We start from the raw sequence: 22,694 nt of genomic DNA, 5'->3' as shown, positions 1-22,694 counted from the left end.
TCAGAACGGGGATCCGCTCGTAGCACATAAGAATTTGTTAACAATTTGTTAACGAGCGCTCACGAGTTTAATGAGCCGAGCCGGGCAGGGTTTTTTACTCGTTAATCTTAACAAGCTTAACAAGCACGAGCTTAACGAGCCGAACGGCTCGTTAATCCATTCCTAGCCACCACACATATGCAAGTTGAACACCACTACTACTACACAATGACAGCGAGCTGACACTTTTACGCTTCTCGTCCATTTTTCAACAAATATGAGTGGATGGTAACTTCTCGCAGTACAGATCACATTCACACAGATCTTTTTAGAGATCTTTCGGGCCAGTTCCTTTCGGGAGGGAGACCTTTCGTTTCCGCTCCGAATTGAACTGAGGCGATTGGTGTGGAGCCCAGAGCATCGATGCCCTTAATTATCTAGGTACGTGGTACGCGCTACAGTCAAAAGCTAGGTAGCGATTCGATTCCCGCGATCCGGCGCGTACGAAAATGTTGAATTGGGTGATGGAAACCGCGACGCGTGTGGGTCGCTTTCTACCCGCCGCCCATGCTTTTTCTCTACTTTGTAGGATTGCACTAACGTGTACACGGCCGGTCGATCTTGGATTTCTACTAAAGGTTGGCCGACCACGTAGAGCTAAAATACGGTTGCTCCTCCTTCTATCATCGCATGGATACACGCGCAAGATCTTGATTTGCATGTCAACAACACGATCTAGGTAAGGTCTAAGGTATGTTGTTGCTTCGTTTATTAAATTTTTGGTGTGGAAGGTTGCTTCATTTGCTATTGTTAATCAGTAAAACCACATTGCAATGTTACGCAACTTGAGCCGCAATGTTGTCAATCAATGCAGCAACCCCACAAGGAAAACGCAGCAAGAAGAACACGTAGGTGTGGCTGTGCTTGACTTGATCGGTACTCACACAAACACTCGTGAGAAATGTGCTCCGATTATCAACGCAAAGATTTGCTGTGCCTGCCTACCCTGTCTACCTGGCCTCGGCGTGACCAATTAGGTTAACCAGTCAAGCAATTAATACCGTGAGCAAGAGCAAGCAAGGTCGGTCGGTCGGTCGATCCATCTCTCGACGAACAATTTCAACGTTGCCCATGGTTCGATAGCTATGGTACGACTGCCTCCGATGGCAGACCCTGGCTGGGTTGCCGTGCGCAGATAGATCGACCGGGCCATGCACGGATGGTCAAACAACATGAAGCAAGCACGCAAACGGACCGGCTGGGCTACGGTTACGGTCAGCTTGAGGTTTACTCTTGCGCGTTCTTGACTTGTGTGAGCTCCACGCGAATAGTAGTAGGGCGCAAAATGATCTTACTACTATAACAATCTAGCTAGCTAGGTAGGCAGGTTGCTTCATTTGTTAATCAATAAATTTCGATTAGCAGTACCATGTTTACGCAACACATGTTACATTATCACAGCTGCAGTGTTGATCAACGCCGCAAGCCCCACAAAAAGAAGAAAAATGCGGCATGAAAGACGCTTGTTCAAGCAAAAAGTGCTTGGAAGAATATCAACAAAAGCAATTCTGCCTGCCTCCGTGCCTACCTGGCCGCGTGCGTGACTTTTAACCGGTCAATCAATCAGCCAATTTCAAAGCTGCCGATGGTTCGACAGGTACGGTGCGATTGCCGACGATGGCACACCGCGGCTCGCCGTACGCAGAATCGCAGGTTTATAGATCGACCGGGCACGCATGAACAGTCAAACAACAGCAGCAAGCTAGTCGTGTCTGCCTGGCGACCACAGCTTGAGGCCTTGAGCTTACTTTTGTGCGAGAAATCTATGCAGGCTGCAGTAAAAGCTCCACGTGAAATCGTACTACGGCGCAGTTGAGTTGATGATGCCTTGCCGTCAAGCTGAGGCTCAACTCTCAGTGCCCCGTCGCCGTCAGCCTCGGCTAGCAGCTGCCTAGAACAGTCGTCGGACTTGACCCGCACCCATCAGGCGTCGTCGGATGCTACGCGCAATGGAGAAATCCCCGACATGGATTTCAAGGCGCGACGGCGACGGGCCACCGGCCACCAGCCGTCCGCCGTCCGCCGTCCGGCGTCCGGCGGCGTCCACAGCACGAATTTACTGTCCGCGGTCTCTTCTCATTACTAGTACTGCCGCTGCCTTGCAGTCCAGGCGGGAGGAAGGTGCAGACGGCAGATGAAAAGTTGAGGTAACCTGATCCACCCGGAGACCCACAGGCACTGGTCGATCGGGATTCGGGAGTGTGGCACACGCGTCCCAACCTGCTTGGTCCCTCCGCCCTATAAAGCCACCCCATATGCCATCTCCGGTTCTCCACACCACCATTCAGAGGAACCACACCGACACCCCATCCACTTTATCTCAGTAGAGAGGTTTAGAAGCAGTGAAGCACAAGTGCAGCAAGAGCTGCGAGAAGGAGGAGCGGGCAGCAATGGCGAGGCACAGCCTCCTTGCCGTGCTCCTCGTCGGGCTAGTCGCGGCCTCCGGCTTCAGCCAGGCGGCCGCCGCTGGCCGTGGCCTCGCTGAGAAGCTCCCGGAGCCGGAGCCCAAGCCGACGCCGTACCCGGAGCCCAAGCCGGAACCCAAGCCAGAGCCAATGCCTAAGCCTGAACCCATGCCAAAGCCAGAGCCTAAGCCTGAACCCATGCCAAAGCCAGAGCCTAAGCCTATGCCCAAACCTGAGCCCATGCCAAAGCCAGAGCCCAAACCGGAACCGAAGCCGGAGCCGATGCCAAAGCCCGAACCAAAACCTGAGCCCAAGCCTTACCCGATGCCCAAACCTGAGCCTAAGCCTGAGCCCAAGCCCGAGCCTATGCCAAAACCTGAACCAAAGCCAGAGCCCAAGCCCGAGCCTATGCCAAAACCTGAACCAAAGCCCGAGCCCAAGCCTGAGCCTATGCCAAAACCTGAGCCTAAGCCGATGCCAAAACCCGAACCGAAGCCAGAGCCCAAGCCTGAGCCGATGCCTAAGCCAGAACCGAAGCCAGAGCCCAAGCCTGAGCCTATGCCAAAACCTGAACCAAAGCCAGAGCCCAAACTCGAGCCGATGAAGCCCGAGCCTAAGCCGGTGCCAAAACCCGAACCTAAGCCAGATCCCAAGCCTGAGCCGATGCCAAAACCGGAGCCAAAGCCAGAGCCCAAGCCTGAGCCGATGCCAAAACCCGAACCGAAGCCGGAGCCCAAGCCTTACCCAATGCCCAAACCTGAGCCTAAGCCTGAGCCCAAGCCTGAGCCGATGCCCAAACCAGAACCAAAGCCAGAGCCCAAACCCGAGCCGATGAAGCCAGAGCCTAAGCCAATGCCAAAGCCGGAACCGAAGCCAGAGCCCAAGCCTGAGCCGATGCCAAAGCCCGAGCCCAAGCCTATGCCGAAGCCAGAGCCCAAACCAGAGCCGATGCCAAAGCCAGAGCCTAAGCCCGAACCATTGCCTAAACCAGAGCCTAAGCCCGAACCAATGCCTAAACCAGAGCCCAAGCCTGAACCTATGCCTAAGCCGGAGCCCAAGCCTGAACCCGAACCAAAGCCAGAGCCACCTCCGAAGGGCAAGCCGCCAATGACTGACAATTGATGTGATACTCACATATGACAGCTGAAGGAGGAGATCGACCCCGTCCGGAGCCACGGTGTGCTGTTTCTAGATTCTAGAATAAGTGGCGTAGTATCCGGCTAGCGAGATAGTGATGATGCATCTTTTTGTATTCCTTCTATGTTCCGCCATTCCTTTTAGTTTCTGTTGTTCCATGCACCCGTGAGAGTATTACTACTTTGTAATTATCATTTGCGTGTTGGTATACGTTCATCTGTGCACATGACTCGTTGTTCTTTCGTGTATCTACACATGTTTTTATTCGCATGGAAAACACATTTTTGTCCAGCGGACTGCAGTCTATGTTGTTTTTCCTTGTGATTTCTTTCATGGGCGCACCCTCCATGCCCATATTCTTCCACTGGTTCGTCTTGAGAGCGTGTTTTTCAAAGATGAGCCCGTAAATGCTTGTGTGGTTTCTAGTTAAATTCACCAGCCAGCAACAGGTGATGGCAAAAAATGTGCAAAGTTCACCTAAAAAAAGAGAGATGTGACAAATTCCCCAAGAATCCTATCTTTGTCCTCAGTAAGCACTGTATTTTCAGGATTCTAATGTGTGCACCCACCAGCAAACCTCCCAGCTAACATCTACAGCATGCCCAACGCCATACAAAATCCCGCTTTCCACACCGATTATCTTCTTTTTTCTCAAAAAATACTAAAATATATCTGCGGTTCCATACGATCCCCTTCCTAGATGACTTTTTTTTCTGTTATCCATTTTTTTCTAGCCAGTACAGTACTGCTTAGATTTCACCTTGACGAGCGCATTTTTCAGAGTGATTCACGCACACGATATATAACCACAATGGTTCACGGATACGATATATAACCACAATGTACAGATAGCCATGTTTACACGGTCTACAATATAGCACATGAGATCGGTACTCTTGGACGGTTCAACACAAAACAGAGTCTTAAGCAACGAAACAGAGTCTCAATCTCTCCAGAGAATAACAGGCATGCATACCTTGGACTGGATACAGGAAAAGAGAATGACAGGCATGCATACCCTGGACTGGACATAGCAACGAAACAGGGCCTCAATCTCTCCAGGAACGTCTCATTCCAAATGGGTGAAGGCACTCCAGCCCCCTGGTGCGAGGAGGATTCCTTGCCGTCTCTCGGGCTTCCCTGCGACGACAAATACTTTTGGGGTAAGCAATGGGCGGGCGAGACTTCTAAATGGCTCTTTTTTCAGAGACTGAACAGAACAAAGGCATGCACAGGGCACCAGGACAAGGTGCTCTCTTTCCATGGATTTGAGAACCAGAGCTACAGTTCTAGCTCCAAACTCTTAATAATAGATCTTAAATCATTAAATCCACGTGGTGCTCGAGATCTTAAATCATTAAATCCACGTGATGCTCGAGTTTAGACCATCAAGACACAAAAAACACTCGCACTCCAGAAGGACTTCGATCTACTACCTCTGTTTCTAAATATAAGTTGTTTTGGCAGTTTAAATTGAACTGCCAAAACGTCTTCTCTAAATATAAGAAGTTGTTTTGGCAGTTTAAATTGAACTGCCAAAACGTCTTATATTCAGGAACAGAGGGAGCATATAAGAAATAGTTCATCCTTTTACGGGGCCAATCAAGCAGGTGGGACTGCACAAGATTCTTCGCAACATGGAGACATGGAACAAACAATTACCTTAAAGCATTTGTCATATCGGCATTTGTAGGGTCCAGTTTCAAGCCAGCTGCGAACGTCTGAGCTGCTTTTCCGTAGTCCTGTGAGTAGACACCAGAAGATGATCAATTTCATCATGGTCATGAAAGAACAGCTGTAACGAATTTGTTCTTTTTTACCTGTAGCAACATAAAGGCTGCTCCTAGTCGATAGTAACCTTTGGGCCAAAAAGGTCGTAGCACCGTGCACCTAGCAGCATCGGAGAGAGCCTCTTTTCCTATCCCCGCGTGCAACATACAGAAACTCCTATGTGCTAGCAGGTTTGCAAGACCTTTTGGACTAGACTGAAAACTCATTGCCTACAGTAGACCAATCACATGCAGATTTTGTTACAAGGTAGTTGACATAACACAGTAACAACATTTTCATTGACCCCACTAACATTCCTGATAATCCAGATCGAGACAGAAAGAAACCGTTCACTTTTATGAAATCAATATAACATCTTTGACAGAATTTTCACGAAAGATACATGGAAAATGATGCTGATTTTTTATGAATTAATATAGATAATTTTGAATACCTTTGGAAGTTCACACAGTTCATCTAACTAAAACAGGTGCAGTTTTTTACATAGGTAACTAGTAATCTGCCACATTCACCTTCCATCGAGTTAGTTTTAATAAAGAAATACTTCACACATACATATATGTGAGATTGCAAGTTATTGGAAGACCACAAAACCATACATGCTATTTTGTTATCATTTTGCGAGAAGCTCATTTTTTTTTACTAGCTAGTACCAATTTTTTTATCTCTGGCCACTAGCTATACTGACTGACTGGACATTAGAACATATACTAAAGGAGACCAGGTGTAGTAGCTACTGTAACTGGATGATAATAGCAACTGTGAGCACAATCAAGACTGCATTTTGAGGACAAACAGAGCAAAACAACTGCTATAATAGCATGCAGCTGTAGTGCCACGCAAATCTGCCCTTTGTTTCAGACACTGTGGTTCTAGTCTAGCTGCAGCTTAAGCAGTTAGATTAGGACACTGAACAGTTAGACAGGGATTGAACATTTTAGGCGTGCTCAAAATGTGAAGTGCCTTGCTAGATAACAATGACAAGCACATTTTTAATTGACATTGTAACTAACTAACTATCATAATCATCTCGGCTCGGTGACTTACACAAGTATATAGCTCTCCTGCTATCACATATTCCTTTCTCTTAAAAGCCTCTGTAGCTTGCAACTTTAGTTCAGCTCTTTTCATTTCACATAGATGTATATCCTGATCAAAAAATACTTTTTGGTCAACACATATATACAGCACAAACACAGAAAAGAAGCTTCACTTAGAATCTTAGTTGACCCTAAAAATGACATTAACACATTCTCAAATTGGGGCGCTTATGGATAACATTTTTCTGGTATTATAAATATCAATAGATATCATGGCTGCAGGAGCAGAGCAACAGAAGAATGGAAGACTACTAGCCACTATACATAACATTATGGAACTGCAAGTGAGCGGAAAAGGAACTACATACCCTCGGCTTCAAACCAAAAGATTGCACATAAGAAATAATTCCATCAACACTCCAATCCGGCAATCTTGAAATGGGAGAAGTTAAAGGAAATAACATCTCAACCATATCCCATCTGCCTTGGAGAGCAGCAATTTCGATTGGAGTTGTACCAAACTGCAGGAGCAAATGAGATGGCTGATTTCATGTTCGATTATCATTAATACAAGATGCACTATACTAGCAGAGCATTTCAATATTGATAGTTACAATTCGAAGACTACAATTTCAACCAAATGGCTCGATGGGCTTTGAGCAAATCAAAACGCAGGAACAAATAATGGAATAGTCATGTCCATACCTCCCCACTAAATTCGGGAAATAAAAACTAAGGTTAAATCCTGTAAAAATATTAATTCTAATCCCAGACTAATATGTTTCTTACACTGCATTAATTTGTTAAAGCAGAATATGAAGCTGCTGCCTTGTGACCATGAGGTCATGGGTTCAAGTCCTGGAAACAGCCTCTTGCAGAAATGCAGGGAAATGCTGCGTACAATAGACCCAAAGTGGTCGGACCCTTCCCCAGACCCTGCGCAAGCGGGAGGTACATGCACTGGGGATGCCCTTTTTTTTTAGAATAGAGAAAGAATGTGCCATCGACACAATAGAAGAATAAGTCTTTGAAAGCATCCTGTGTCTATTTGACCAGGCAATGAAGAAAACTGGATAATTTCTCGATTGACAATAAATAAATTCATGAAAATCCTGCAGGGTACTCCGCTGCCTCCGCAAAGAGATAATTGCACAGGATGGTGATTTACTAAGAATTCCTCCTAAAAGCAAGGGGAAAAAAGAGCAGAAAAAGCCTATGCCCGTCTTCCTTGGGCAGCAATTGGTAAGTTCAACACCTGGGAAGAACTGCAGCAGATATGTGCTGACCAAGGCGGTGCAAAATGTCACGATATGGTGATCTGCGTCATTGATACTACACAATAAACATGTTTGCAGGAATACTTTTCCCATGTTCTCTGTAGACCATCCATCACGTAGTAACAGATATGATTTACCAAAACAATGTGTTTCCTCATGCATGAATAAAATATTCCCAGCAGCATGGGTACAGTTGATGTAAAAGAAGCAGCTGAGCACATTTATCCTAATCTTTCAACATCCTAGAACCTAACATGTCCCGCCGAGGCACAACCATTCAGCCAACTAAGAACAGAGAATACGCATGAAAGTAGATCCTGAAGGCAGAGAGGAAGAGAACAATATAAGACTCAGTGACTCACCCCATCATCAATATCTGGGTTAGCGCCAGCATCTAGTAAGCATTTCAGGATATCAGGTAAACCATTGCCCGCTGCTACCATCAAGTAAGTAACACCAGTATAGTCAATTTTATTCACATCAGCGCCAGCCTGTGTAAATAAATTTTAGTTTCATTTGAGTAAGTGCTTGAGATGTCAACTGCAGAAAATGTAGACTACACTAAAGGAAGCTCCATGAACGAGAAAGATTACTGACCATAATGAGTAGCTTCGCACATTCCAGCGATTCAGAAGTCATGGCCAGCCTTAACGGGGTACTATCAAGGCGGAAAACCTTATTAGGCTGTGGAAAGTAGAAAAACCAATTTATTCACTTGCAAAAAAATGGAGTAATGGGGAAATAAAATAAGCGCATTGTGTGTGTGTGTATGTGTGTGTGTGTTACACATATTAGCATTTCTCAACGCACAGAAGCAGACATTTTTTTGATTTAATTATAAAAATTAGACAAACATTTAGAGCACCTGTGAGAAAATAAGCATGTTTCACTTCAGGAGAATTACTTATGGTCAAACGACAAACGTTGTATATATGTTTTGATTTGTGCCAACATAAACAAACTCTTTTGGTTCAGATGATTGAGCCCAAGTACTAACAGACCACAGTATTTCCACTTCTCATTACAATCATTCATGGTAGTTATGAACTGGAGATACAGCCGCTTAGGGCCTTAACAAACCAGGATTTAATTGTGCACAGCCAAGAAGAGAACGAAGAAAGTGGTGACTTACATCTGCACGATGCTGCAACAAAATATTCATTGAACCATCTTGAGCATTAGTAGCGGCAACATGCAATGCGGTCCCGTACACAGAATCGAAATGATCCACATCAATTCCAGTTGAAAGCAGCATTTCCACTATCTCACATTGTCCTAGAATACAAGTTTGTAGAAAAATCAGCAAGATAAGCTTATTTTGCAAAAAGAAAGAAAATGTAGACACTAGGAAATGTGATAACCGCCAGTAGTTACCAATGATCATGTCCAGGACCAAGTTTTCAAATATGATATGGTTTAGAGTATTTGACTTCCATAGTTGTTTTTCTATCTAAAAAAATATAGGCAGTAGCAAAAATCATCGATTTGTGAGCAAACAAGACTGGAATTAACACTTGAGAGTGACACAGTGTTTTCTCTCCCGAAAATCGATTTCTGAGCAAACAAGACTAGAATTAACAATTGAGAGTGACATAGTGTTTTCTCTCCCGAAAATCGATCTGTGAGCAAACAAGACTAGAATTAACACTTGAGAGTGACACAGTGTTTTCTCTCCCGAAAATCGATCTGTGAGCAAACAAGACTATAGAATTAACACCAATTTACTTTACATTCCAATCCTTTAAGTTTCCGTACAGAAACTCATTGTTTCTTGTTCCACCGTCCAAATCGTCACATATGTCTGAACTTGGTGAATACGTAGATTTCAATAAAAACATATGGCAGGATGGAAGTTCAACAGGCTGCATGTGGGAGAGCCGAGGGGATACCAAAACTTGCAGCAGCATGAAGAGGTGGCCACAGGGCACCAGCTAAAGTTGGATCAGCACCACGATCCAGAAGATATCTCGTGATGGCAGGCGTCCCATAAGTCGCAGAGATGGCCAAAGGAGTGTCACCTGCAACAAAACAAAAGAATCAAGTTAACCTGGGATTACTGGAATATTTTTTTAGAAAAGGAGGGTGACCCCCGGCCTCTGCATCTGGGAGATGCATGCGGCCATTTTATTGATTATTCTCGAGGACCTTACAAAGTAGAATAACAATATGCCTGAATCCACCATCTTGGCAACATCTACTGCTACTCCTATCCATATGATGAAGGGGTGCAAGCTGGGCCACATACCCAGACCTCTCACCTAAGCCTAACATCTAAAGTCGGAGGCTCCGACTGAGCCATCTGCCATGTTCGGGGCACAAACCGGTCCGACGCACTCGCATGTGTCGTCGCTGGCATCTTCCACTGGTCCATCTTCAGAGCAGATTGAGGTGTCAACCTTGGCAGGTCCTCTGCCATCGACGCCAAACGACAACCTCCACCTACGCGAGCCTTGACTTGGCAGGTCCTTCGCCATGACGATCCATGCTAGGATAGGGCCGCATCACCGGCCGCCGTCGCCCACCACCCATAAGCGCCACCCAACCCCAAGGTTCCCAAAGCGGCGCCTTCAAGAAGGGAACGGCACCGTGAGCGCCGCCACCGCCCAACAAAGTTAGGGCTTTCGCCCGGGAGACCTAGGGGATGGGAAAGTGAGGAGATCAGTCCATACCGACGCCTCCAAGGAGGGGAACGGTGCCTCAGGCATCGCCGTCGGCGTGGCCGGTCATGGCCGGCCAGGGATTTCGCCCGAACTAGATCCCCGCCACCAACAGCGCCTCCTGTACAGAACCGGCGACCAAGGGAAGCGCGGCCCGACCAGGCTGGCCCGCACGCCGAACAGGGGAGGAGGGGAGGCCCCAGATCGCGCGCACCGACCGCTGCAGAAGCCGCCCCCAACGACCACCGGGATCCCACCGCCCGCGCGGCCAAGACGCCAGATCCACCGCCCGCACGGCTGCTCACCGGAGCCTGTCGTGCCTTGCCAAAGGAGCCGCCGCTCCAAATCCGGGACTCCTTACGCAGAAGCAGGGCAGCCGAGGCCCCGCCGCCACCATCCTTGGCGCCCCAGGCTTGCCCGGCGGCTAGCTCAGGCGGCGGCGAGGAAGGGAGGGGGAGGTGAGCCGGGCGGCGCAGCTAGGGTTCGCCCCCCTTGTCGCCCGAGCGGGCAACACGGGGGAGGGGGGAGAGAGACTCAGAGAGGGGGGATGAGGATCTTGGAGCCATCTAAATTGGGGGAGAATTTCACTTCCCCGGCCTCTGCACCAACTAGGGATGCATATGGCATTTTAAGTATGAGTACTAGGATTTTTAATCTCGGGATTACTGGGATGTGATGTGCACTTGTGCATCTAGCCGAGGCCCTGGGAGGTGCAGCAGAATTGACGCGAAGAGAAAAGGGAACCGGATTAACCTGTGAAGGTGCGCTGGTTGACATCGACGCCGTGGTCCTCGACGAGGCACCTACAGATGTCCAGCCGCCCTTCCATGACCGCCACAGTCAGCGCGCGCGCCCAGACGCCAACGTCCGCCGCGACGACGCCCGCCATCTCTGCGCACATGATCCAGCCAAATTACCATCACTAAGGAACCCTAAGGGTAGGGGCAGGAGCAATAGGAGGCAGTGGGTTGGTTGTTGCTAGTACGGTACCTTTGAGGAGGCCGAGGTCGCCGTCGAGAACGGCCTGCAGGAGCGGGTGGCGAGGCTCCGTCGAAACCCCATCCATGGCGATGGCGGCACCGGCAAGCGGGGAAGACGGCGGGTCGGCTGCACTCGAGATTCTGACTCCGGTCAAGAGAGAGCGGTCGAGGAGGAGAGAGAAGAGTCGCAGATGGAGAGTGGATTTTGTACACTCCTCTGCCCTCTGATTCCTTTTTATATCTATATCAGTACTACTCTACTATTAGAAGATCAATATTTGTGAGCTTTTGTGTCAGACAAATATCTATTTGTGATGTAGTATAACAAATACAGTATAACAGAACAAACATATTACTGTTCTTTTTTTTACATATTATACATCAATCAATGTATATGTAGAGATATTGTCATGTTTTTTTTTGGGAAAAATGTGTGTAAATCATTTTTTGCTAACTTGATCACGTGCACCTTCGAGCACGAAAACGCTCCTCCGTGGTTTAATGCACCCACATTGGATAGGATTGTTGGGACATGCTTTTTTGGGGAACGCTCCACATGGTGGGGGTCAGGCACTCGGCAGGCGCGGGGAGGCGGCGACATACGCGGGAGTGATGGAGTGCCCACGCAAGCACGGGTGGCAACAGTTGGCTACACACATCGTACGGGACGAAGAGTTAAGGCCCACCCACACAACATCTGTTTTTAGCTTTTCACTTTTCTCGTGTAAAGTTAAAAAATGGAAGTTAAAAGAAACACTTCTCTACTTTTTAATGCACCCGCACTAGGTAGGTTTATTGGAATGCGCTTTTTGGGAATGCCCGTCATGGCACTAGTAGAAAAAGGGCCTACAGTCCCGGTTGGTGAAGGCCTTTAGTCCCGGTTCATGAACCGGGACTAAAGGGTCGGTACTAATGCCCTGACCCTTTAGTCCCGGTTCAATCCAGAACCGGGACAGATGGGCCTCCACGTGGCCTGTCCGCTGAGCCCAGGCAGGAGGGCCTTTGGTCCCGGTTGGTGGCACCAACCGGGACCAATAGGCATCCACGCGTCAGCACTTCTGTGGCTGGGGTTTTTGTTTTTTTTTGAAAGGGGGGGGTGTTTGGGGGGTTTGGGGGGGTTAATTTAGGTGTTTCATATATTGTGCTATAGCTAGCTAATTAATAGAGAGAAGTGTCCTCTCTTTTGTTCGTGCTTGGTCGACGCTACGTACCATACATACGTATAGAGAGGACTAGCTAGACACGCTAGCTAGCTAGTAAGCAAACAGAAGATCGTCATAAACATATATGCATACAGAGAGAAGTGATATCGACCACCTCTCCTTCTCCGAGAGATTGGTTGAACAACAAGTTCTCGTATATCTATCCGACACTACCGGCTACATATATACAATAATTATCTTTTACAAATATATAATCTCCTAAAATACGGACGCGTGGTCCACATAGTATTCTCCGTCTTCAGCGATCACATGGTCAAGAAAGAATGCCGCCAATTCCTTTTGAATTGCTCGCATGCGATCTGGTGCTAGGAGTTCATCCCGCATCCGAAACATCTAATTTTAAGAAGGGGGTCAATACATATATATATGAATGAATGAAACTCAACACAAATGATGGTAATAAAATAAAATTGTGAATATTGTTATTTACGCACTTTATATTGTTTGTCAGAGTAGCCCCGCTCACAGGTCGTGTGGCGGATGGACTCGCAAATATAGTATCCACAGAAATCATTCCCTTATTCCTGCGACAACCACTTTACAAGAAATAGAGGTCAATCAAACTGATAATTAGCAAGCATGCTAAATGGTATTGATGAAACTAGCGCTTGAATCACTAGGAGATGCCTGGAATATGCTACTATATAGTACTTACTTTCGGGTGCCTAAATTGCAGCTTCTTCGGTAGTCCCGGAGCTTTTTTGGTGAATTTTCTCCAAGCCCTGCCATACAAAGAAAACAATTACTTGATATCAGAAATGAACAAAGTTGCTGATATGGTGGATAATGATCGATTTAACTTACTTCTCGAGCATTTCAGTCATGTCCGCATACTCCTTGGGATCTTTTCGCTTGGAGTCTAAGACAGTTACTACTCCCTTCTCAAGCTTAATCTCTAGGAGAATATAGTGGTAGCTGTGCACACATGCATAACTCATCAATATTATATTACTATAACCTGGACTAATAAGGAAACCGAATATGCCACAAGACAGTAACACTCACTTGAAGTTGTAAGGAAAGAGTATAATATCTTTGTGTTCATTTATTTCCAACGATCGTAGCAAGTTGGCCTCGGTTTCTTGGGCACGATATTGAACCTCAGTTGCATCTATGAGATACGTGTTAATGAACCCAATATCTCCCACTTGTCTTTTCTTCAATTTGGCGATCTTCAATCTGCATAATATAGTGAGGATAATTATAAATACATGCAATGAAAGGGCTGAGTTATATAGAGAGACTTAATGACGGAAGTAGTACTACTTACAGACAGTAGGAGGTGACCGTTGCTTTATCGATGGCCAATTGATTGAAAAACTGATAGAACTCCTCAAATGGAATAGGCAACAGTTCAATTCCAAGGAGGTCATGCTCCTTTTTAACTCTCACATACAAAGTACTCCTCCCCTCAGACTCTTTGCAGGTTTTCATGTACCAATCATGCAATCTTTGCATCATCGTTGATAGAGAACTTTCATCTTTGACGAGAGGCTTCCCGTACTCGTATCTTTGTATCAGCACCTACAAGATATCATAATGTACATCGTCGGGCAGGTAATCTGCAGGATTGCCATAACCGGGCACCATCCTCGGATCGACGATGTCGCTAGAAGGCACCTTGAGCGGGGGGCACGATTGCTTCGCTTGTTCGCCGAGCTGGGCAATTTGTTTCCCAGCTCGTCGTTCTTTCATCCTTTGATCACTTTTAGTACTTCCCGACCTCTCCGCTTCGGCAAATGCCTTTCCAATAATGCGCTCATAGTTGCCTTTCGGCGGAGACTTGGGTGGTTTTGTCAGGGCAGGCAGAGTGCGCTTCGCTTTCACCGGATCTACCTTCTCCTCTGGAGGTGGATGTCTCTTTGCTTTCAACCCTTGAAACCAGTCATCCACTTCGATCTGCGCGATCTTCGCGTTTTCCTCCTCGCTCCTCTCGTACGGTAACTTCTCTGGAGTCTTCAGAGAAGGACCGAATCTGTATCTCCTCCCGCCTTTGGCTGTACTGCTAGACGCCGGCAGAGTAGATGGAGCGGATGTCTTCTTTCCTTGCTTACGAGGCGGAGGAGAAGGACTGCGACGCGCCGGAGCAGCCGGAGCGGCAGCGGGTCTCTTCCGCCCTTGCTGACGAGGCGAAGAAGGAGGAGGCTGGCTGCTCGGGCGCGCCGGCGCAGGCGGAGAAGGAGGCGGAGTGCCGCCACGCGCTGGAGAAGGAGCCGGCCGAATGCCCTGATCGTCACTCGCCGGAGGAGGAGGCGGTGGAGGAGGCGGAGTGCCCTAACTCGCTGGAGGAGGAGGAGGAGGCGGAGGCGTCCAGTTCGGAAGGTTGATGAGATCCTTCCGCCATAGGCATGGAGTCTTCAGAGCAGAACCCAGCCGATACTCCCCTTCACCGGTAGGGTGGTCAAGCCGGAGGTCCTCAAATCCCTCCGTTATTTCATCGACCATCACCTTAGCATATCCTTCTGGAATCGGCCGGCGGTGAAAAGTTGAGTCGGGTTTAGTAGGATAAACAGAGCCAACAACCGCCTTGACCTTCAAATTGCTCCATTGCGCCATAAGGTGGCAATTTTCAGCATCCGTGATAGCATCCACGGGATAGCTGGCAGGAGCCGTCAAGGCATGCTCTGGCTGAAGCAGCTCGGTGGAAGCCACGCTGCTTCTCCGCTGAGATGGCGGGGTAGCTTCGGGGGAAGCTTCGGCAGGTCGTGTGCTGCGATCTGCTTCTCGTTCCTCTAGCCCCATTACCCTTTCGTGCAGCGCCTGCAGTTGGCTCTGCTCCAGTTTCTTTCTCCTCTCCTGGGTTTTGTAACCCCCTGCGTCCGGAAATCCAGCCTTCCAAAAAACGGAGCCTGGCGTGCCTCGTGTCCGTCCAGGGTGCTCAGGATTGCCGAGGGCCATTGTGAGCTCGTCCTTCTCCCTGTCTGGAACGAACGTCCCTTGCTGCGCTGCTTCGATATATTGCTGAAGCCTCTTGACTGGTATGTCCAATTGTTCGTCCGTCCAAATGCACTTCCCTGTTATAGGGTCCAAGGATCCGCCGGCCCCAAAGAACCAAGTCCGGCAACGTTCTGGCCAGTTCATTGTCTCTGGTTCGATCCCTTTATCAAGCAGATCATTCTCAGCCTTGGCCCACTTAGGCCGGGCTACGAGGTAGCCAGCTGACCCCGTGCGATGGTGAAGCTTCTTCTTCTCAGCATTTCTCTTGTTTGTCGCCGACATCTTTTTACTCTTTTCCGATGTCTTGTGGGCCACAAATGCGGGCCAGTCATCTCTGATCTTCTCATATTTGCCCATGAATTCTGGTGTCTCATTTTTTTCAACATACCTATTGAGGTCTTTCTTCCAATTCCTGAATAGGTCTGCCATCTTCCTCAGAGCAAAAGACTTGATTAATGGCTCTATAACTGGCTTCTCCGGATCATCCTCCGGCGGTAGGGTGAAATTTGACTTCAGCTCAGTCCAAAGATTCTTTTTCTGCATCTCATTGACATAAGACACCTCAGGGTCTTCGTTCTTAGGCTTATACCATTGTTGGATGCTGATCGGGATCTTGTCCCTAACCAGAACCCCGCACTGAGCAACAAATGCCTTCTTTGTCTGGTAGGGTTCAATCGGTTGGCCGTCGCGCGCGATTTGTATGATCTCAAACTTTTCATCCGAGCTCAACTTTTTCTTCGGGCCTCGTCTCTTTACCGAAGTTGTGCTCGATCCGGAGGGCTAGAAAAAAGAACAAAGACGAGAGTTAATTAATATGTGTACATACCAAAACAATGAATGCATCAATTAGCTAGTAAGCACAGGCTTAACTAATATATATACCTGGCCGGACTCGGTTTGGTGATCACCGGAGCCGTCCTCACGGTCTACTTCTTCACCCTCTCCTTCTTGCACGGGCATTGGGTCATCGGAGCCATGTAAATCATAGCCAGCTGCTTCTTCACCCTCTCCTTCCAGACCATCATTGTCGTTGAGAAACATCAACGAGGAGACGGCATCACTTCCTTGTGCGATTATGTCCCTCAACAACGCTTCTTGTGCTTCGTCTCGGGGGGTGTCCATAGTTTCTACAAATATTTACAACATGGCAATTATTATTCAAACATGACAGATATGGATATATTTGTGGCAAACGTAGAACTAGCTAGCTAATCACAATAAGGAATCATATTAGTGGCCTCGACGCTGCTTCTCTAGGGTTTGGGGTGGCCTCGACAACGCTTCAAGGGTTAGGGGGTGGCCTCGAGAACGCTTCAAGCTAGGAGGGGGTAATATCGCCCCTCTCCCCCCCCACGTGTTGAAGCTATCGGGAGGGGGTCGGCGTTGAACACTACATCTATGTCCCACAAGTGACGTGGGCATCGACGCTCGCGGTAGGGTAGAGGGTCGTGGATCGCCGAGCGGTCGAGGGTCAAGGGGTCGAGGATCGCCGAGGGGTCGGGAGGTTGCTTAGTGTCAAAGGATTCAACAAAACCATGTCTTCATCATTAGGAGAAAGTAACAGGTGCATGATGGTACGAAGCTCTCCAAAGTTATTTTGGAACGGAGTCCCAGATAGGATAATTCGCTTTTTGGTACAAAGTTCAGCAAGAACCTTCCGAATATCGTTATTTGGAAGGCCTTTGCTGATATTCATACAAAAAGGCAAATTATCCTATCCGGGACTCCATTCCAGAATAACTTTGGAGGACTTCGTACCATCATGCCATGGTTACTTCCGGCTAATGATGAAGCCATGGATTTCTTCAATACTTTGACACTATAGGAACCCTCGACCCTGAAACCTTCAACCCTTGACCCCTTAACGACCCTCGACCCTGAAACCTTCGACCCTTGACCAACGACCCTCGACCCTCTACCCTAGTTCCCGACCCTCGACCCCTCGGTGATCCTCGACACCCTCGTTATATCGACAACGAAGCAACATACATATACATGGGAAAATAATGTTATCGGGGAGGGGGTATCGGTACCCCCCCCCCTCGTGTCAAAGTTTCTTCTTTCTCCTCTATTCCTTTATTTCTTCTTCTCCTCTTCTTTTTCTTCTTATCCCTCGAGAAAGGAAAACAAGGAAAAAGGAAGAAAAGAGGAAGAAGGAAGAAGGAAGAAGAAGAAGAAAAAGAAGAAGAAAAAAAAAGAGGAGAAGAAGAAAAGAATAGAGGAGAAGAAGAAAAAATAGAATTTTTTTTCTATTTTTTCTTCTTCTCCTCTATTCCTTTCTTCTTCTCCTCTTCTTTTTCTTCTTTTTTCTTCTTCTTATTTATTTCTCCTCCTCTCCCCTCTTCTTCTCCTTTCTTCCTCTTCTTATTTCCTTTTTCCTCTCATTCTTTTTCTTCTTCTTCCTTCTCAAAAATACATGAAGTAGTATTGCCTAATTCATTGTTCATATGAATATACAAACATTTGCATATTTACACTAATTAATATCACCAAAAAAATCTATGAACAGAAAAAAAAAATCCTATTTTTTCTAAAAAACTATCTTTTGCATTGCTCACATACACATATACATTATAGCCACATACACATATACATCACATATGAACAAAAAAATTAAAACATAAAAAAACAGAGCATAAAAATAAAAAAATAGCTTAAACTTAAAAGAGCCGGGCGGCGGCTCACAGCGCGGGGGCAGGCGAGGGCGCCGGCGCGCGGGGCGGGATGAGGCAGGGGGGCAGGGCGATGGCGACGAGGAGCGGGCGGCGACGGCGAGCCCGTAGCAGGGGAGCTCGAGGCGACGGCGGGGGCGGCGAGGGCGCCGGCGCGCGGGGGCGGGACAGGGCAGGGCAGGGCGACGGCGAGCACGGGGCAGGGGCGCGGGGCGACGGCGACGGCGAGCACGGGGCAGGGGCGCGGGGCGACGGCGACGGCGAGCACGGGCAGCCTGGCGGCGTCGTAGGGGCGGGGAACTGGCGATGAAATCTGAAAAAACGCCAAGTCTTTGCTTATATAGAAAAGGCTTTGGTCCCGGTTGGTGCTACGACCCGGGACTAATGCCCCCCTTTAGTCCCGGTTGGTGCCACCAACCGGGACCAAAGGCTAATTTTCAGTAGCCCAAAGGGCGGGAAGCGGCGGCCTTTGGTCCCGGTTGGTGGCACCAACCGGGACTAAAGGGGGGCATTAGTCCCGGGTCGTAGCATCAGCCGGGACTAATGCACCCCTTTAGCCCCGGTTGGTGCCACCAATCGGGACCAAAGGCCTGTGCTGCCCCGAACCTAATATTTAGTCCCACCTCGCTAGTTGAGAGGGAGGCGCACCTGTTTATAAGGTGCGGTGCGCCTTCCCTCTCGAGCTCCTCTCTTAAGCAGGCTTTCGGGCCTAACCCTGCAATCTGTGCCTGTGGGCCTACTGGGCCTCCTGCGGGCCTGAATCCTGGCCCATGGTAGGGTTTCTAGTCGTATTCAGGCCGTGGGGGCCCAGTAGGTGGCACTTTTTTTGTTTTTTTGTTTTATGTGTTGCTTTATTTAGTTTATTTTGTTTCTATTTACAACAAAATACTTATTGTTGCTATATTTATTTTTTTCCAGTTTTTTGTTTTGTTTTCTGCATTATTTATTTTCTTTTGTTTTTTCTTTATTTTTTAATTCTTTTTGCTTTTAGTTTTAGAAAAATTATAAACTTTCTGTTAGTGCCATTAGTTTTCAAATTTGAAAACACTTTTTTTGTTTTCTTTGTTGCTTTATTCATTTTATTTTGTTTCTACTTACAACAAAATACTTATTGTTGCTATTTTTATTTTATTTTTCATTTTTTTTGTTTTGTTTTCTACATTATTTATTTTCTTTTGTTTTTGCTTTATTTTTTAATTCTTTTTGCTTTTAGTTTTAGAAAAATTATAAACTTTCTGTTAGTGCCATTAGTTTTCAAATTTGAAAACACTTTTTTTGTTTTCTTTGTTGCTTTATTCATTTTATTTTGTTTCTACTTACAATAAAATACTTATTATTGCTATTTTTATTTTTTTCCAGTTTTTTTGTTTTGTTTTCTGCATTAATTATTTTCTTTTGGTTTTTTGCTTTATTTTTTAATTCTTTTTTGCTTTTAGGTCAGCAAAATTATAAACTTTCTGTTTGTGCCATTAGTTTTTATTTGAAATTTGTGTGAATCACAAGTTTGTGAGCTCAACAAGGCGTGTAGAGGGACAGGCTTATAAACCGGTGTGAGCGCCCTTCGGTTGGCGAGGTTTTCAAATTCATACTTTTCAAATGAACTCTGAAAAAGTTGGCATAGCATGTGCATGTACAAAACGGACAATAGTATCATACTCGTCTGTTACAAAGTTGGCATGGTATCATCATATATAATAGTTGCAGGAGAAAGTCTTCACTTTTTCTTCGCTTGTGTCATTTGCTTATTGCGCCATAACCATGGATAATCTTCATCATTTATCAGGATGCTTGGATCAGCCTTGACTTTGAAGGGGGGAATTTCATGAAACTTTTCATACTCTTCAAACATGTCTGTCTTGCCCTCCACTCCCAGGATGTCCCTTTTTCCTGAAAGAACTATGTGGCGCTTTGGCTCATTGTATGATGTATTCGCTTCCTTATCTTTTCTTTTCCTCGGTCTGGTAGACATGTCCTTCACATAGATAACCTGTGCCACATCATTGGCTAGGACGAACGGTTCGTCAGTGTACCCAAGATTTTTCAGATCCACTGTTGTCATTCCGTACTGTGGGTCTACCTGTACCCCGCCTCCTGACAGATTGACCCACTTGCACTTAAACAAAGGGACCTTAAAATCTACTCCGTAGTCAAGTTCCCATATGTCTACTATGTAACCATAATATGTGTCATTTCCATTGTCGGTTACTGCATCAAAGCGGACACCGCTATTTTGGTTGGTGCTCTTTTCATCTTGGTCAATCGTGTAAAATGTATTCCCATTTATCTCGTATCCTTTCCAAATCATTACAGTCGAAGATGGTCCCCTGGACAACAAGTACAGCTCATCACAAACAGTGCTGTCACCTCTGAGACGTGTTTCCAACCAACTGCTAAAAGTCCTGATGTGTTCACATGTAATCCAGTCGTTGCACTGCTCCGGGTGTTTGGAGCGCAGACCGTTCTTGTGTTCATCGACATACGGGGTCACCAAGGTAGAGTTCTGTAGAACTATGTAGTGTGCTTGAGACCAAGAATATCCGTCCCTGCATATTATTGAGTCCCTTCCAACCGTGCCTTTTCCAGTCAGTCTCCCCTCATACCGCGATTTAGGGAGACCTATCTTCTTAAGGCCAGGAATGAAGTCAACACAAAACCCGATGACATCCTCCGTTTGATGGCCCATGGAGATGCTTCCTTCTGGCCTAGCACGGTTACGAACATATTTCTTTAGGACTCGCATGAACCTCTCAAAGGGGTACATATTGTGTAGAAATACGGGCCCCAGAATGACAATCTTGTCGACTAGATGAACTAGGACATGCGTCATGATATTGAAGAAGGATGGTGGGAACACCAGCTCGAAACTGACAAGACATTGCGCCACATCACTCCTTAGCGTTGGTACGATTTCTGGATCGATCACCTTCTGAGATATTGCATTGAGGAATGCACATAGCTTCACAATGGCTAATCGGACATTTTCCGGTAGAAGCCCCCTCAATGCAACCGGAAGCAGTTGCGTCATAATCACGTGGCAGTCATGAGACTTTAGGTTCTGGAACTTTTTCTCTGGCATATTTATTATTCCCTTTATATTCGACGAGAAGCCAGTCGGGACCTTCATACTGAGCAGGCATTGAAAGAATATTTCCTTCTCTTCTTTCATAAGAGCGTAGCTGGCAGGACCTTCATACTGCTTCGGAGGCATACCCTCTTTTTCGTGCAAGCGTTGCAGGTCCTCTCGTGCCTCAGGTGTATCCTTTGTCTTCCCATACACGCCCAAGAAGCCTAGCAGGTTCACGCAAAGGTTCTTCGTCACGTGCATCACGTCGATCGAAGAGCGGACCTCTAGGTCTTTCCAGTAGGGTAGGTCCCAAAATATAGATTTCTTCTTCCACATGGGTGCGTGATTCTCAGCGTCATTCGGAACAGCTAGTCCATCGGGACCCTTTCCAAAGATTACGTGTAAATCATTGACCATAGCAAGTACGTGATCACCGGTACGCATGGCGGGCTTCTTTCGGTGATCTGCCTCGCCTTTGAAATTCTTGCCTTTCTTTCGACATTGATGGTTGGTCGGAAGTCGACGATGGCCCAGGTACACATTCTTCCTGTAGCTTCCCAGGTATATACTACCGGTGTCAAGTAAACAGTGCGTGCATGCGTGGTATCCCTTGTTTGTCTGTCCTGAAAGGTTACTGAGAGCGGGCCAATCATTGATGGTCACGAACAGCAACGCCTTTAGGTCAAATTCCTCCTTTTTGTGCTCATCCCACGTACGTACACCGTTTCCATTCCACAACTGTAAAAGTTCTTCAACTAATGGCCTTAGGTACACATCAATGTCGTTGCCGGGTTGCTTAGGGCCTTGGATGAGAACTGGCATCATAATGAACTTCCGCTTCATGCACATCCAAGGAGGAAGGTTATACATACATAGAGTCACGGGCCAGGTGCTGTGATTGCTGCTCTGCTCCCCGAAAGGATTAATGCCATCCGCGCTTAAAGCAAACCATACGTTCCTATAACGCAGTGCACCGCATACCGGGCATGCGTTCAGATCCTTGTAGGCACCGTGGTAGAGGATGCAGTCATTAGGGCATGCATGTATCTTCTCCACCTCCAATCCTAGAGGGCATACGACCTTCTTTGCTGCGTATGTACTGTCGGGCAATTCGTTATCCTTTGGAAGCTTCTTCTTCATTATTTTCAGTAGCTTCTCAAATCCTTTATCAGGCACAGCATTCTCTGCCTTCCACTGCAGCAATTCGAGTACGGTACCGAGCTTTGTGTTGCCATCTTCGCAATTGGGGTACAACCCCTTTTTGTGATCCTCTAACATGCGATCGAACTTCAGCTTCTCCTTTTGACTTTCGCATTGTGTCCTTGCATCGACAATGACCCGACGGAGATCATCATCATCGGGCACATCGTCTGGTTCCTCTTGATCTTCAGCAGCTTCGCCCGTTGCAGCACCATCGTGCACATCGTCTGGTGCATCTTGATGTTCAGTAGCATCACCGTATTCAGGGGGCA

At 47.1% G+C, this 22,694-nt stretch overlaps 2 protein-coding genes across 2 annotated transcripts; one reads left to right on the top strand and one right to left on the bottom strand.

The window, feature by feature from the left end:
• Positions 1-2,299: 2,299 nt before the first annotated feature.
• Positions 2,300-3,872, top strand: LOC100415857 (vegetative cell wall protein gp1). The gene has a single exon (XM_044466362.1). The coding sequence runs from the start codon at positions 2,430-2,432 to the stop codon at positions 3,564-3,566; it is 1,137 nt and encodes a 378-aa protein (XP_044322297.1). The 5' UTR covers positions 2,300-2,429; the 3' UTR covers positions 3,567-3,872.
• Positions 3,873-4,384: 512 nt separating this feature from the next.
• LOC123043783 (serine/threonine-protein phosphatase 6 regulatory ankyrin repeat subunit B) lies at positions 4,385-11,601 on the bottom strand. The gene is made up of 11 exons (XM_044466361.1): positions 11,337-11,601; positions 11,100-11,237; positions 9,579-9,707; positions 8,822-8,964; positions 8,287-8,373; positions 8,052-8,180; positions 6,781-6,933; positions 6,420-6,521; positions 5,402-5,581; positions 5,244-5,323; positions 4,385-4,721 (listed from the first exon to the last, which is right to left on the bottom strand). Exons 1-11 carry the CDS (start codon positions 11,410-11,412, stop codon positions 4,631-4,633), a joined length of 1,308 nt encoding a protein of 435 aa, XP_044322296.1. The 5' UTR covers positions 11,413-11,601; the 3' UTR covers positions 4,385-4,630.
• Between the last annotated feature and the right edge of the window lie 11,093 nt (positions 11,602-22,694).

Source organism: Triticum aestivum, chromosome 2B (assembly GCF_018294505.1).
Source record: "Triticum aestivum cultivar Chinese Spring chromosome 2B, IWGSC CS RefSeq v2.1, whole genome shotgun sequence".
Taxonomy (NCBI): Eukaryota; Viridiplantae; Streptophyta; class Magnoliopsida; order Poales; family Poaceae; genus Triticum; species Triticum aestivum.
Note: the sequence above shows the minus strand (reverse complement) of the source record. Positions and strands in the feature narration are given on the sequence as shown.

Bases quoted from the DNA above. Each gene is read 5' to 3' on its own strand.
- LOC100415857 (XM_044466362.1), top strand. From the start codon at position 2,430: ATGGCGAGGCACAGCCTCCTTGCCGTGCTCCTCGTCGGGCTAGTCGCG.
- LOC123043783 (XM_044466361.1), bottom strand. From the start codon at position 11,412: ATGGATGGGGTTTCGACGGAGCCTCGCCACCCGCTCCTGCAGGCCGTT. The intron at 9,708-11,099 runs GTTAATCCGGTT...GTTTTGTTGCAG, and splicing joins CAACCAGCGCACCTTCACAG to GTGACACTCCTTTGGCCATC. The intron at 6,934-8,051 runs GTGAGTCACTGA...TTGCTCCTGCAG, and splicing joins ACCCAGATATTGATGATGGG to TTTGGTACAACTCCAATCGA.